The sequence below is a fragment of the Urocitellus parryii genome, chromosome 14 (genome assembly GCF_045843805.1).
Source record: "Urocitellus parryii isolate mUroPar1 chromosome 14, mUroPar1.hap1, whole genome shotgun sequence".
Taxonomy (NCBI): domain Eukaryota; kingdom Metazoa; phylum Chordata; class Mammalia; order Rodentia; family Sciuridae; genus Urocitellus; species Urocitellus parryii.
In genome coordinates, this window is record NC_135544.1 from 46,217,838 (window position 1) to 46,233,893 (window position 16,056).

A 16,056-nucleotide genomic window follows, 5' to 3' on the forward strand; every position below is an offset into this window, starting at 1 on the left:
TTGATAAAGTAAGCTGAACATAAAACAGTCACCTCTCAGTATTCTCTGGTTCTGCTTCAGCAGATTTAACCTGTCGTGTATCTGAAGTATTCAGGGAGAAAATAATGTCTGTGTTTAAAAGACATAGATTTTTTTTTCCTTGTCATTCTTCCCTAAACAATGCAATATTATAATTATTTCCATTAGGTATCATAAAACCTCTAGAGATTATTTAAGTATATGGATATTTGTAGGTTATATGCAAATACTATGCCATCTTATATAAGGGACTTGAGTTTTCATTGTTTTGGGCACCCAAAGGGTTCCTGGAACCAATCTCACAGATGCCAAGAGATAACTGAATAGCCAATCTGTTTTATAAAAATAATTTACTAACTTTGAATTTACTGACCACTCTATTTTTAGAATATTTATGCCTGTAAAATTGATATTCTCTCATCCCATTTTTCTAACAAACTTTTAGCACACCAACAAGACAACCTAGGTCAGCCTGACGACTCCCATCTTTTCAGAACTGTTATGGTTTAGATCTGAGGTGTCCCCCAGAGGTGAAATGATTAGTTATAAGAGTTGTGGACTTCATCAGGGGATTGATCCACTGATATGGATTAACTCAGATCGGGTGTGGTTGGAGGAGGTGGGTCACTGGGGGAATGCCTTTGGGGTTTATGTTTTGTCCTTGGTGAGCAGAGCTCTCCTGCTTCCTGATTGTCATGTCCTGAAGTGCTTTGCTCTGTCACACCCTTCTGATGATGTCCTCTTTCACCCAGGCCCATAGCTATGAAGTTGGCTAACATGAACTGAGCCTCTGAAACCATGAGCCAAAATAAACTTTTCTTCCTCTAATTATTCTAGTCAGGTCTTTTGGTCACAATGAGGGAAAAGGAAACTAAAACAAGTACCAAATGGTCATTCTGAAACCTCCTCATGTTGGCTTCTAAAGTCCTCAGCTCTTTACAAGATCACAAAAGTTGGTGTGTGCTTTTTGCGATTTATGGCTTCTATCCTTCTGAAAAACTTTGCTTACTGATTCTAATGAGGGCTTTTAATCACTTCAAGGGTCATAAACTCACAAGGTACCAAACAGGTAATATAAATGAGTAAAATATACTGGCTGTAAACCAAAGAGAGTGGCAGGGACTTTGGCAAACTGAGTTTGCTACATTTAAAGGAATTCAACAAATAATTATGATTTTTAAAGTCTGCTATGGGCCTAATAAAACATCTGTGAATCATGTGAAACTTCATAAAGCAGCTAGTACAATGACAAATTAGCCCATAGCTGTAGTCCCAGCCATTGCGGACGTTGAGGCAGGAGGATGGCTTAAGCCCACGAGTTTCAGAGCAGCCTGGGCATCATATTGAGACACTGTCTCAAAATTAATGAATAAATGAAGTAGCCAGAGACCCCTGAATTACTTGCTGGCTTGCTGCGTGCTAACTATTTGTATATGTAATCTCATATAAATTCTGATAACCCTATGCAAGAGTTCTTACTGTTATTCTAATTTTGCCAAGGAGGAGGCCAAGGTGTTAGGAGGGTGGGTTACTTGCCCCAAGTCAGAAGGGGCTCTCTATCCAGGTCTGCCTATCCCCAGGGTCAGAATTCTCAGTCGCTTCGCTCCAATTCCTCTCCAAACACATGGTCCCTTGCTTTGCCTGTTCCACATGACTTTGTCTTGTGTTCCTCTCCTCACCACCAGCCGAACCTCCTGCCCCTACTCAGGGTCTCTCTGGTCCCCACAGCTCTTTCCAATGTTTTCTATGTTCTCTGGCTTTTGCTTCCACTAGTGTCTTTACAATTGGACAATTTCTTGTGGGCAGTTGACGTGGCTCTCTGCTTCAACACTGCATCATACACCTAATAGCACCACTGAGTGACAATTCTTAGCCATGTATTCTTCATATGGTAAGCTAACATGGCCAGCATATCCATCAAACTTATGTTTGCTATGTCACTTTAATTAAGCTCACCTTCTCCTAGCTCTTTACGATGGTATTTCGGCATTTTTGTAATAAGTTGCATTTGTACTGCTCTCACACCTCTACTTTTCCATTTCAATGGTGTTATAAATACCCCAAAGTAATGTGATCTCTTCTCAGTAAAGCTCTATTATATCAGCCTCAAACATCTTTCTCTGAAAGCTAACACTAAGAGTATTTGTGAGCAGAAATCAAAGTTAATTACCTTTTGAGGAAAAAAAGCCATTTCTTTCACTCCTCTATTCTCAGGTAACTCTGTAAGTTTTGCCCTCACAAAGGCAGTCAGGTCCATTTCAAGAAAGTCCAGGTGAGGCCGCTGCCGGGTTCCACATATCATATGGAAGATGTGACTATCACATACACCACGTTACTGCTCTTGGTTTATTTGGAATATTTGAGTGTCTTTAACCTCTTGTGAAATCTGTCATCCACCACAGTATTTCTTAGGGAAACATTGAATGTTAACATCCTGAATTACACAAAAAGAACATGAAGTTACTAGGGCGTTTATTATAACTTGTGAAAGATTTTTTCATTCCTAACAGAAAAAGAAAAGATATCATGTACAATCTTTCAGATGATTCTACCTATATATGCAAAATAACTCACTCACTTGACCTTCTTATCTTTGTTCCAATAGCTAACATAAACAGACTGTATTTCCCTCATGTGAGATTTAATATTCAGAAAAGATCTATATGTAGTTGAAAAATAGCTGGGGGGCTCTGGCTGACTTAAATCTCATGAAAAATCCCATCTTCATCCCTGAGAAATGTTATCAACATAATACAGTTACCTGTAAAGCAAGGACACCTGAATCCATTTGGATATGGTGCTGTAAGTTCAATGTTATGATAATGGCTACAGTTTAATAAATTCCTTTTAAATGACTAGTGATGTTCTGTATTTCCATGCATAAATTCACTTAAGTTTCCTATCTTCCATTAAGTTTCTAGAAATTTCATTAGGGACTTGAACAAGTCAGATTTTTCTTCTAGTGTTCTTAAATTCAATTTGAGGGAGAAATTACTTACTGTGAGCAAATCTATGAATTTGGTAACTCATTAACATCTCAAGAGTAATTCTTCACAAATGTCCATAAGTCAATAGCTTGGTTCTGTCCCCAAATACTTGTAACTAATCGTAACTAATACAATTAGGTTTTAATAAGCCTTCATGTTACCTAAACACTAATTTAAAAGGTAAAATTAAAAAATGAAACTGTTTTAGTGATTAATGAGCTAACACCAATCATTTTATTTTAAATAAATTCATTGATTTTTGAGAGTTTTTCAATTTCAATTTGAAATATTTACATCACAGTCAGGTAACCAGAATATTTTGTTGATTTCTTCCCTTCCCTGGACTCCTCGTTTATGATAGGAGTGACAAGTGATACTTCTAGTATAGAATCCACTGAGTTCACCATGCAGTTCTGCCAACTGTCGTTGATGAAACAGGTCATTCTCAAATTTTGGCTTGCTTGAGAATAACCCGAGGGCTTGTTAAAACTCAGATTACAGGGGCTGTGCCATCAAAACTTCCTCTTTGATAAATTTGTTGTAAAGCCCTAAATATTGAATTTCTTACAAGTTCTGCACCACCTTACCCTTTGTATTGGTCAGAATCAAATACTGAGAAATACTGCTGCACCGGAATGAATCCTCTAGGAACTTCTCCAAGGTTCTAGAATTTTTGTAGGGTTTATTTACGCTCTAACACAGCATATGTTATTAAGATGTGTAGATAATACAATGCATTTCATACCTGCTGTTCTAGGTATTATTTTGCACACGAGTGACAAAACCCCACTGTAATATGACAGGCTGAGTTAGAAAAATTTAAACAGTTAAACTGTGAATTTGCTTTGATGTTGTTTCATTATGAAACAACAGACTTCACAGCCAGCTGGCCGGGAGTGCCTGGTCAGCCTGCACATGGAAACCAGTTCTGCTAGTTACCATGGGGGCTTAGTGCCACCAAGTAGCAGTTATTTGCTCTATCAATCAATAGATTTCATGATAATTCTTGGTCCTATACAGTGGCCAGGAAAAAACAAATGGCTTTGGCAAAGTAGTCCCTACCTCATGGTTTTTAATGTTGTGCAAATTAACTGCCTTCATTCTACAAAGATTTTTTAAACATTTTCATTAGTCAGTATTTTCAAATTTATCTCTTAGAATAGACTACAAATACAAGTAATTTAATTTAGAAAATCACACTGAAATGCACTGTTAGATTTAGCTAGAGCAAATGAAAAATTTCACAGAAACAATATTTTCATCAATTTATACTACAGTTCAGAAATCTTTTCAGAAAAAAATCTGGTTTAATATTTCTGAGTGAATAACATAATTCTGTCCAATTCTTTCTATTGTGTAAGGATTTCAACAAAGGAGCAAAGGCCCAGAACAACAAATAGGTACCCAAAACCCAGGAACTATAAAGTCTAAGCCCAAAGACCAAGTATGTAGGAGGTGCTGGGGTATTTGAAGCAACCTTAGCTGATGCTAATTTTCAAGAAAACTTGATCTCAAAACCTCATCAGTGTTTGATTTGGTGTGATAGCAATTACAGGTTTACTCTTAACCCACATGTCTTCAGTGACAGGGCAGACAGAATCTCAATTGTCTTCCAGGGCAGGTTTAGATAGAAGGCTGCCTTATGAAGGAACTCCTTGGAAGAATCAAAAAGTCTTGTCACTGATCAGTTCTGAACCTCAAGAGAGCTTTGGTTTAATTCTCAGACTAAATACCAACCAGTGTTTTTTGACATTTTACATTTACATTTTGACATTTCTTCCATTTACATAGTATCACTGTTAGAAAAATAAAATATTTGGAGTAACTAAAAAAAGAAAACTTGTTAATTACTGAATGGGCAGTGCAAAACATTGTAAGACTGCTTGTGTGCTGTGGTGTGTCCCTGTCCCCCCTTCTACCTTGAGAAAGGGAGTGCTCTCTAATGTTTGCACTAGATGGAGAGATGTGTGTGTCCTTCACACTGAGACATGAGGACTGAATATTTGGCTCAGGTCTGAGTAATCTAGAGGAAAGGTGGTGGCCATTGCTGCCCCACTGGTGGCAAGGCAGAAGGGGGCTGGCCTCATCAAGGAGGAGGCAAGGTTCATAGTTTCTGAGTTCCCTATGGGAAAAGCCAATATGATCATCTCAAAAGTAAAGCTCAAGAATTTTCGTCTCTAACTAGCATCCTGATTCTGCTGCTGTGCCCATGGTCGTGACTCTGGTCCATCTCGTCCCTATCTAGTGACCATCTAGTCACTAGGTTGTGACTAGGACTTTGAGAATCCAAAGCAGCTCTCCTGACACCCCACCCTCTAGAGATATAACCCTGGTAACATCATGCACATGCTAATGTAGGCAGAAACTACACTTTGTTTTATAAAGCTGGGAAGGGAGTCAAATGCTATGTGAATTTTCAGATTACCACTTTCCTTTCACAAAATATTTTATGCGCTGCTACTGAATTTCAATTACACAAATATTAAATCACAGTACTTTTATGACAGCTTTGTCTATCCCTCCCTACCTCCTCCTTCTATTCCTCATGGTGAAGGCTTGTATGAATCAGACATTATTACCCTAAGTGCATGTACAACAAGAATCAGAAGTTATACTCCGTTTATGTATGATGTGTCAAAGTGCATTCTTGTGTCATGTATAACTAATTAGAACAAATTTTAAAAAATTTAAAAAGTATTGAAACTTGTTATATAAAATAGCACACTGAATAGACAACATGTCCAGTTTATAAATACAATGATTTCGTTGATGTAGTGTATTGAACATCGGCTGCAGTAATACAATCCCCAGGTAGAAGGCGCTGTGACATCACATTTACCTGTGCGCTGCGTAGTGAATTTCTGAATGGTTTCTGTAAAGCTTTATAAAATGGAAAAGGTTGATGGTCCCCTCACACTTCGTTTCTCCTTAAAATGTCACTTCTAATGCCAGTTAGAGGTGATAAATTCGGAGCTTCTATTGTCTGGAACGAGAAGGAATCTTTACAAATGATTTGGCCATCTGTGTCAGTTCCACTGATATTTTTCTATTGGAGGTTCATTGATTTTAAATAATGTGTTCCAGACATTTTATCAAATTACTCCTTAGATAAAAGAAGACTCATTTTTAAGGGTTTTTATGGGTAGTTTTACAATTGAGGATACACTTGGTAGGAATATTTTGTTATTGAGGGTATTCCCGTACACTGGAACATTTTAAAAATCTGAACAGCTGAATCTGCTTTTCTGCACCACCTCACCTTTTGTATTGGTCATACAGAATATTGAGGTAATTCAAGGACTATTTAGTAAGTGGTAAACCACAAAATGCTCTTACCAGATGGTAAGATTCTATGATTATACAGGTTATTCAAATCAACATTGCCATAAATAAATGCCAAAACAAGATTTTAAGAAGTAATCTTTCACAGATATGATGTGAAGTTTCGATAAAAGCCAAAGCAATGCTAAAATCTTCTCAATTGGTTGTTGATTATTTCAAAACAGAGTGTAGATTGAAATGTGTGTTTACTTCTTAGGACGTTATTAAGATTTCTCCATTATTAGAATAATACAGAAGATACAAGAGTACAGGAAGGAGTGTAAATGGGCAGTTAGCTCTGATAGACCCCTATGAAGCAAAGAATAAAGAATAATCCCTATATCCAGGAGCAAAATCTCAATGTTCCTGTAAATATCTGCTCATATCTCATTGGTGGAAAATAGCCAAAGTTCACCTCTACCAACAAGGTTGGAAAGGCAGCTTTTAGCTGGGCATAAGGTCGACCCTAGTAGAATTAGCCTGTTAACAAAGGAAGAAGTGAAGGAAGCCTCTCTGCCATACCTCTGCCAAAATCTACTTCTCACGAAGATGAGTTAAGTGGGGCCCAGTGTGAGTGAGCAATGTCAGTCATGTCTCAAGCTGGTGGCAGATCCAGGACTCTCTGCAACATGATGGATGCCCTCTTGCTTCTAATTAAGTCCTGCATCAAGTTCTAGTGTGTGTTGCTGGGGTAGGGTCTTCACAAGTTCTAAAGATTTTGCTTTAGCAAGGGCATAATAATATAAAGAATCTTGAATTACTAAGAGCTCTGCATATTTGTTCACAGCTAATAAAATCATAGTGATTTCATTTTCCTTTGGGAATACAGTAAGGCAAAATAAAGACATGATTCCTAACATGGAAATGAAGTGACGCTATGCATGTCAAACATCCAAGTTTCTTTTGAGAGGCTACTTTTCCCACTATAGGAAACATATCCTCACACAAGCTTCACTTCTTCTACCAACCCGTAGCCTCCCAGCCTTAGAGAGCACCCCTCAATTTTTGAGGAGTGTGATTAAGGGACAATGATTGTCCCAGAATTTACAACTCTCCTGGCAGCAATAAATCAAGGCCACTTTGAAAAGGGCTTTGGCAGATTGTCTTCTATGGCCTGGATGTTAAAATTTTGTTTTTCTACAAGAGTTGTGAACAGAAAACGTTGACTCTCCCTTGCAACTATCAATCAGCCATTCAAATACCCGTTAAATTCACACATTCAAGAATGTAATACTAGCCAGGAACCGTGGCACATGCCTGTTGTCCCAGGGACTTGGGAGGCTGAGGCAGAAGGATCTCGACTTCAAAGCCAGCCTTAGCAAAAGCCAGGTGCTAAGCAACTCAGTGAGAACCCTGTCTCTAAATAAAAATTTTTTTAAAAAATAGGACTACGGATGTGGCTCAGTGGTTGAGTACCCCTGAGTTCAATCCCCAATACCCTATACCCCTGATAAAAAGAATGAAACACTATGTAAGGTCATGTCATAATAAGAAGACAATGTTACCTGTCACTACTTGTAATCTAGTACCACAAAGAGGTGATAGGCCGAAACCTAAAAGGAAATGTTTTCTAAAACTTGTGCAGTATTAAAAGTATATCATTCGTATTATAGAATGCAACACAGACTAACAAAACAAAAATGACTTAATTCACTTGGAAAATGGGAAATTATTTTTGTTTGTATTAATTAATTAATTAATTTTTATTTTTGCAGTACCAGAGATACAAACTGAGGGCCATCCTACCACTGAGTTACATCACCAGCCCTTTTTAAAAATTGTTGAGACAGGGTCTCACTAAGTTTCTGAGTCTGGCCTTGAAATTGTGATCCTCCGGCCTCAGCCTTCAAAATAGCTAGAAGTACAGGCATGCGCCATGGCATCCAACATCTTTTTATTTTTTTATATCTTTAACTTCTTATGATTTCATGGTTCACCAAACATGATGACTTATTTGAATAGTATAGTGTAATCTTAAATTGCAAAAATATGTTTTCCTTCCATTTGTGACCGATGTCTGGGAAATAAAAATCAAAGCCTAATTTTTTAGTTGTAAACTCAGTTTTGTGTAATTTGTTTCTAATTGCAGTGGGAAAAACTACAGATGACAACAAGTGAAAGGAGAAAAATATTCTGCTCTGTCACATTCCATGTCATCGCCATCACCTGTGTGGTTTGGTCTTTGTACGTGTTGATAGACAGGACCGCGGAGGAAATCAAGCAAGGCAATGACAATGGTAAGAGCGGGCCTTTTCTCTCCTCTCTTAGATCCTAATGACTGTACCCAGACGTGGGCAGGGAAGCTGTCGACCGGTTTGGGTTTAGCTGTGCTGACGCATGAATAAAGCCAGTGATGGCAGTTGTGACTCCCTGGATTAACTCTGACTAGAAGGCACTGAGTACAAAGGGTGCTGAAGTGAGACGAGATGTATCAAGTTCATATAAAACTTAGCAGGGAGAAACTCACAGATGACATTTGCCCCTTCAGGTTTTCCAGGAGTAGAAAAGGGATCAGCTTCTTCCTGATAGGAAAAGGCGAACAGTACTAAAAATGGAAGGATTTTAAACTGTATTCAGTCCACCCTACTCATGGCTTCTTTTTATGCATGAATAAGATGACATTCCAGTAGGGAACATGTTATAGCTTCTTAGTACTACATAATGTGATAGCATGGATTAGCACCATGGTTTAAAATTTTAATTATGCCCAATGCGATTGTGAAGATTGGTGTCAAGACTACAAAAACAGATGCTTCAAAATGTATTTTTACATTTAAAATGGATAGATCATTTGCAACAGAAGCAAAAATGGGAAGCACAGTGGCTGTAAAATATCATTTGCATTCACTTCTGAAGACAGCCTGTAGTCCTCTCACTGGGTGGTGGCTGCAGTACATGCCTAAATCGTGGCTGGTGAAACAGGAAAAAATACTCCCATGCCCCAAGTCGCAATACCATCTGAACAATTTCTCCTTGTGAATTTGAAAGGAGAAATTGTTAAGATGGTATATTTTGAGTTTATAAGAGTTATGAAAAATATTTATATGCTATCCCCCAAAATAGGAAAACTAAAGAAAGAAGAAGGTAGGATACAGTGAGAGAACAAAGAAAGAAAAGAATTTTAAAAGAGAAGGGCCTGCCTATCCTGTTCCCTTGTATTTACTCATGCAGACGGGGTCGGCCGTCTTTAGACTGTAAGGATCCACAACATGCGCTGTAGATGCCGTTTATGTACTTCAAGGGGAGGGGGAAGAGCAAGAGCCAGGGACAGAGCTGCAGATCCTACTACTGTCCTTTCCCAAAAGAGTGCAAACGCTGCTAAATCAAGTGTAAAGACCAGAAAATCGGGCAGGCCAGAGCCTCTGGTTTTGGTTTGTTTGTTCAGGATTAACTCATTTATATACTATATCATTTATATCAAACTACTTTGTTTGCAACTACATTATACATTGTTCCAGAGATTATTGATTTTCAAATGTCATTATATTCACATGATTAAATAAATTCCCTGAGGATAAGACCTTTCTTTCTTATTTTCTTTCTTTCTTTCTTCTTATTTTTTTTTTCCTTAACCCCTTCCCTCTAGCCATAGGTACTGGCCCATGCCAAATTTTTGAAAGTGTGCCCTAAACACCGCAATCAGGTAGTCCTATGTGGATGGGAAAGCAGACACGTCCCCATCTAATTTCACCCAATGTACTACCTTAGGACTCCTGCGTTCTAGCAACCCGGGGCAGACCTGCTGTAGAGACCCGTTGTGGCTAATGTGGCGCTCAGTGTTGGAGAGCCATGCATTTTCCCTAAGTCAATGTGGCCTCAACCCTGTGCCCCTGCCTTGGTCTGGTCACAGTAGACTGCAGGCTCTTCTCCTCAGGCCACAGATGAGGGACGGAAGGCAAAAGGCTAGAATTGACAAGCAGCAGTCTCATTTCATTCCCGCTAAGACCCTCATAACCCATCCAAAAGAAACCCCTCAGGTTTATTTTAGCTGTATTTCTGAAGCATGTGAGATGTGACCATTCATCCTACAACTTCAGCTCAGCTTCAGTTTATCTCAACTTCAGCCAACAGATATCTCCAGTCCCCAAGAGACCTATTGCCCTGCCACATTTCTGTCTCCCTGCTCATCCTCCCATCCCCTGGTTATTCTTACATCCTTAGCTGCCATTTCTATGCTGATAGCCGCCAGCTCCATGCATCCTCCTGCCTCCTGGACACTTCTGTTTGAAGGTCTTATAGGTGCCCCAACCTCACTGTGTCCAAACTCATGGTCGACCCCACACCTCACCCCTACACTGTGGGAGAGGCAACACTGTACCCAGCAGCCAAATCCACATCTCAGGCTTTCATTCCTGATCTGTCCTCCTCTCCTTTATATCAATCATCAAATCCCATTTATTCTGCCTCTTATGCCCCTAGAATCTGTCCATTAGTCTCCTTCTCTATTGACACCAACCATGTACAAAAACTTCTTACCTAGACTTTCTCCAATTTTGTCCATCTTCAACTCATGCTTGGTTATATAATCACAGCAAATTTACAAACCACAGATCAAATCAATTCCTATCCCCATTTAGCCAATAATCTTAATATATAACCCAAACTCCTTATGGGACTCTGCTGTCCCCAGGACTCAGGTGTCACCAGTGAGAGTGAATATCTGTTCTGCTCCTCAGATCTACTTGCAGACCCTTGCTAAGCTTTGCCCTCTGTGAAAAACAGCTTCCTTGTCCACTGCCACTGCACATAGTTAAGACTTAAATATCTCAAATACCTCCCTAACCCAGACTCAGCCTTGGCAGGTAATACCAGTCTCTGTGGGAAACCTGGTTCAACTCTACAAACTAGGATAATTATTCCCAATACAGTGGTTCTCAGAATGTGTCGCAGGAACAAATGCGTCAACATCCCTTGGAGATACACACACACACACACACACACACACACACACACACACACATGTGAATAAAGATTCGAACTAACCTCTCACTCTTGTAGACTACTGTATCAGGAATCCCAGGATGCAATTAGGTAATTTGTACTTTAAAAGTCTACAGGTTATTTCGATGTCTGAGAGCCACTGCCCTGCCATGTGCTTCCAGGACCACCCCTCACTTGGCCCCACCCTGGCTCTCCGTCTTCCTTGCACACTGGAATTACCTGTAGAGTTTCTACGTCACCATAAAACCTGTGGTTTATCCCCACAGATTCAGTCTAATCATCCCTTATGTGATTCCTGTCATGCAGCTATGTTGAGAATCTGTCCCGCCATGTGATTTACCATGTTAATGCACTTAACTATCTGAGTCCCCTCACCTGCTCAGACAGGTGGGGATATATTTGTCCCTGTCATCACATATCTCATGCTCATTGCCTCTGGGAGGTGGCAGTTGGTCTGGTCCAGTCAATGTCATAGAAGGAAGGATGAGGTATGAATTCCTTGTACCTGAGATTTTCCCCCTTTTACTTTCCTTTTAGAATTTTCTTTGAATATTTTCTTTTCAATTTTGAGTGGTTGCTGGATCTCAGACCACTGTCTCACACTGGACTGTCCCTTAGGGCAGACACACTGTATTATACATTATATATAATTTATAGATCTTTCAGTTTCTTAAAGGCAACTAAAAATGACATCATTTTTATCTTCAGTGTTTAAAGCTTTTGAATTAGGTAGCCAGGTGTTTATCAAGAAATGGTGCCCATGGCTATCTCTACAGAGTCACATGCCAGTGGGATGGCTCCCAGGCCACATATGAAAGCCACAGTGACATGTGTAAAGAGTACCCTCTGGATTTACGTTCAAATTGTTTGAAACCTTACTTACCCATGCACACATTTAAGTGGAGTATGGGCATCTGTCTGAATCATTGTTATGTTCATCTTCCCCTGGCATTGGGACTGTGTTGATCCTGAATTTACGCTTAAAGTTATTAGAAAAAAAATCAACACATAATTTAAAGGTCAACATATTTCAAATCTATCTTGAAAAACCTTCAGAAATAATTGGAGAGGAACAAATTGTCCTTTTCAACCAAAATTGAGGTTGAATATAAAACAGCAAAAATTTTTGAGCTGTAATGACAATACTGGGAGAAAAAAAATATTCTCCATATGTTTGAGAAGGGTTATTCTTTTAGATTAAAATGCATGATGCCCCAGATGGCTCTCTCACTCCACTCTTTCATTCCCCTGTGATGACAGAAAATAAAGTAAAATAAATGAAACATATGGAACTTGAAAATTTTAACACTCTAAATCACCCTTGTTACTGACTCTAATTGGGGCAACAATTGTTCTTCCTGCCTTCTCTTTACAGGTTCTAGAGGAATGTTCTCATACATTATTTGTTTGTTAAAAATGAAACACAAAACACGAACCAAAAAAAAAAAAAAGCAACAATTTATACTATCCATTTGGGGTATTTTCAAATTTCAGAAGAGTTTCATATACACAAAAAGATACCTTGTGGATAGGACTCAAGTGTAAACATGAAATACGTTTGTGTTTTTTATACCTTAGACACCCAATTTTGTTCAGTATGCTTAGTGGGCCTGTGTTTCAGCTGCAGCCCATTTACTGGGGTGGAACTTTCCACGGTGACATTGTGTTAGTTCTCAGAAAGTTTGGGATTTTGTAGCATTTTAGATTTTGGATTTTTAGATGTGGGATGCTTAACCTATGTCAAGGAGACTGTAGGTGCAGATCTTAAAGTTATCCCAGATTTATTTAAAAATATATACCACAAGGTTTATACTCACATAATGAGTTACTTTTATTTTCATGGCTGACTCACTTGTGAGCCTCTAAGCAACTCTGGGGCATTCTCAGAGCACCTTGGTATTAGTAGAGATTCAAACATTTTTTTTTTCTAGCTGTTGCTGACTCTAGCCGATAAGAACAACCCAAATATAACAATCACTGTCTTGGGATAATTATCTGAAGAAGAGACTTCTGGTTCTGTCCTAGACAATGACTAGCTATCTTGAACAAAATAATCATTAATCTCTCTGAAGTACAGTTTCCTCTTCTATGAAACTAAACAAGTTAGATTTTGTGCCTTCTAAAGTTTCTTTGTATGACTTTTTTTCAGAAATCATGCACTTTACTTTGCATCAGGTAAACTGAAATGTGTATCCATAAATAATGCATATTTATCATATATGTTTATTCATATATTGAAACAAATTAAGGAAAAGATATGTGAAACAGAGTTGTTTTTATTCAGTAATTTCTCCAACTGGAGAAAAGCAACCAGGAGAAAATCAACTCACACACACACACTTCCTTATACAAACACATTTTGTGTAACACCTTTTGCATAACCTAAGCACTCGGTCAAAGATATTCCAACTTCTAGTGAGATATATGTTTTCTAAGTATGCACTGTCCCTGCAGCTGTTAAATGAGGCAGCTTCTCTTCTGCTGTTTGGTGATTTAAAAAAAGCTTTTAGACACACTCCAGGTGTCTCCAGTCCCATGCTCTGCTACATAAGATAAGCAGGAAACTGAGAAATCAAATTTAAATGCTAGGAGAGATCTTAAAGACCCCCGGGGTTAAGATGAAAAAATAAGAAATTCATGCTGTCTCCATCTATACTATAAATGGCCACTTGGGACCTTCTTGCCTACCCAATTGGAGTTTAAGGGAAATCAAAAGAGTAGTTATTACGGTGTCTAGCCTTTGTGCCTCCGGTGGAGAGGATGGGGACACAATATTATCACCAAGGGAAATATATTTTCCAAGAAACAATATTGCTGCAAAATAAATGAATCTGAAAGGGGCCCTCAGATACACCTCAGTTCCCAAGCCACTGTCATTTGGCTGAAAGCTTGGCATAAATATTGCCTAACAGATAACAATAAAACTATACACTCCATACGTATCTAAAGACATTTTAGTTTATTTTTAGTGAGATTTCTGAAGTATTCTCCTGAGGAACAGAATTGCAACTGGAAGGGATGCCCAGGGTCACATGATGAGGACATCTAGGAGTCACCAAGTGCTAGCAGCCTGGCTAGTAGCTAACTGGACTTCTCCCCCCTTAGATTCTGTAGGTTTTCATTACTTGCAGTCAAGGGGAACACACAGAGGTCGAACATTCCAGCAAAGTTGGAAAGATCTTAGAGGTAGGCAGTTCTGCTCTTAAATCTACAGCTCAGTCAGCCAAAACCTGTAGCATTTAAATCACCCAGAAAAAGGCAATAACAACTATTCACATTTATGTAGCTGTTTGGAGGTGACAGGCCCTAATAACTCATTTAAGACCCACTAAGAACCATAGGAGTAGATACCATGTTTACCTCCACTTTAAAATGATGTATCAGTTGGCGTTTGCTGTAAAAGAAAAAAAAAAAAGAATGAATAAATGAAAATCTGAAATTTAGTAACTTAAAACTTCAAGCATTTACTTCACTCCCAATTTTGCAAGTCAGTTAGGTATTTAGAGTTTGCAGAGAGCTGAGGTATCAGCCAGCAGCGACAGAGGCAAGGACAAGCCCCTTTACACATCTGCTAGTGGAAATGCTATTGACTGGGCTATGACAGGTACAACTAAGCTGTGTGTGTGTGTGTGTGTGTGTGTGTGTGTGTGTGTGTGTGTGTTAGTTATCTCTAGTGTGATGGCCCTGCCTTCTTCACATGGCAGTTGCAATGTTTAAAAGGGCAGCAGGAGAGCAAAACCACCATATGCAAACATTTTTAAAGTTTCTGATTTTATCCTGTTTGCTACCGTCCTATAGGCCAAGGCAAGTCACATGGCAAAGCCCAGAGTCAATATGGGACTGCATACCCAAGGCACAGGGAGGCCTGTGCCAATTGGGAACTGTAATTGCAACAAGCTACCAAGGATGAAGAAACTGATACATTAACAATTTGTCAATCAATGGAAGGGTAACTAATGTGATTCAGCAATCTGTATATGGGGTATAATTGAGAGTTCATAACCCACTTGAATCAAATTGTGAAATATGATGTATTAAGAACTATGTAATGTTTTGAACGACCAACAATAAAAAAAATAATAAAGATGAAAAAAAAAAAGGAAATAGTTACCTGAGTTAGGGTAGATAAAAGCATAACCACTAAATAGCTGATTTTTAGGAATAAAAATCCATACCTTTCAGGAGTAAGTATGGAGTTTTCCAACAACAACAACAAAAAATCTTTAAAAAGTCATTAACCACACTATGGGAAATCCTATTAAGATGTGACCTGCAAAGAGACTGAAGAAAAGTCTGAATCATTTTGGGATTGGGGTATATCTTAGCTGAAAAGGAGGAGGTTTAGCCAGCCAGGTGTGACGGAGCACACCTGTATTCCCATTGGCTGGGGAGGTTGAGACAGGGGGATCACAAATTGAAGACCAGTTTCAGCAACCTAATGAGACCCTGCGGCAAAATAAAAAATACAAAAGGGCTGGAAATGTAGCTTAGTGGTAGAACACCCCTGGGTTCAACCCCAGTATTAAAAAAAGGGAAAGAAAAAGGAGGGGTTTTCTGGTAGTGACGTTGAAAAGACAGTACTATAAATAGCCCCTTGGTTGCAGTGGTCCTGTTTATAGATGATGCTTCAGTCTCAGGTTCCTGAAGGAGAAATCAATAGCACCATCCATGTCTCCTGATCCAACAGCAATAAAGAATAGGATAAGGTAAATGTGGGTTGTTTTTTTTTTTTTCTGTGAAAAAATAATTTCTAACTTTTATTTTCTCAACTCAACCACTTTTACCTTTT

General features: G+C 38.8%; 1 protein-coding gene across 8 annotated transcripts in view; it reads left to right on the forward strand.

Moving 5' to 3' along the window:
• Positions 1 to 16,056, forward strand: part of Marchf1 (membrane associated ring-CH-type finger 1) — a 410,023-nt gene that overhangs the window by 387,544 nt on the left and 6,423 nt on the right. For 4 of the 8 annotated variants that reach the window (XM_077792655.1, XM_077792651.1, XM_026395842.1 and 1 more), the window contains one exon: positions 8,416 to 8,563. In XM_077792655.1, the coding sequence (XP_077648781.1) occupies positions 8,416 to 8,563 (148 nt within the window). The remainder of the gene's footprint in view (positions 1 to 8,415; positions 8,564 to 16,056) is intronic. The other 4 variants (XM_077792654.1, XM_026395844.1, XM_077792652.1 and 1 more) reach the window with 1 other exon arrangement.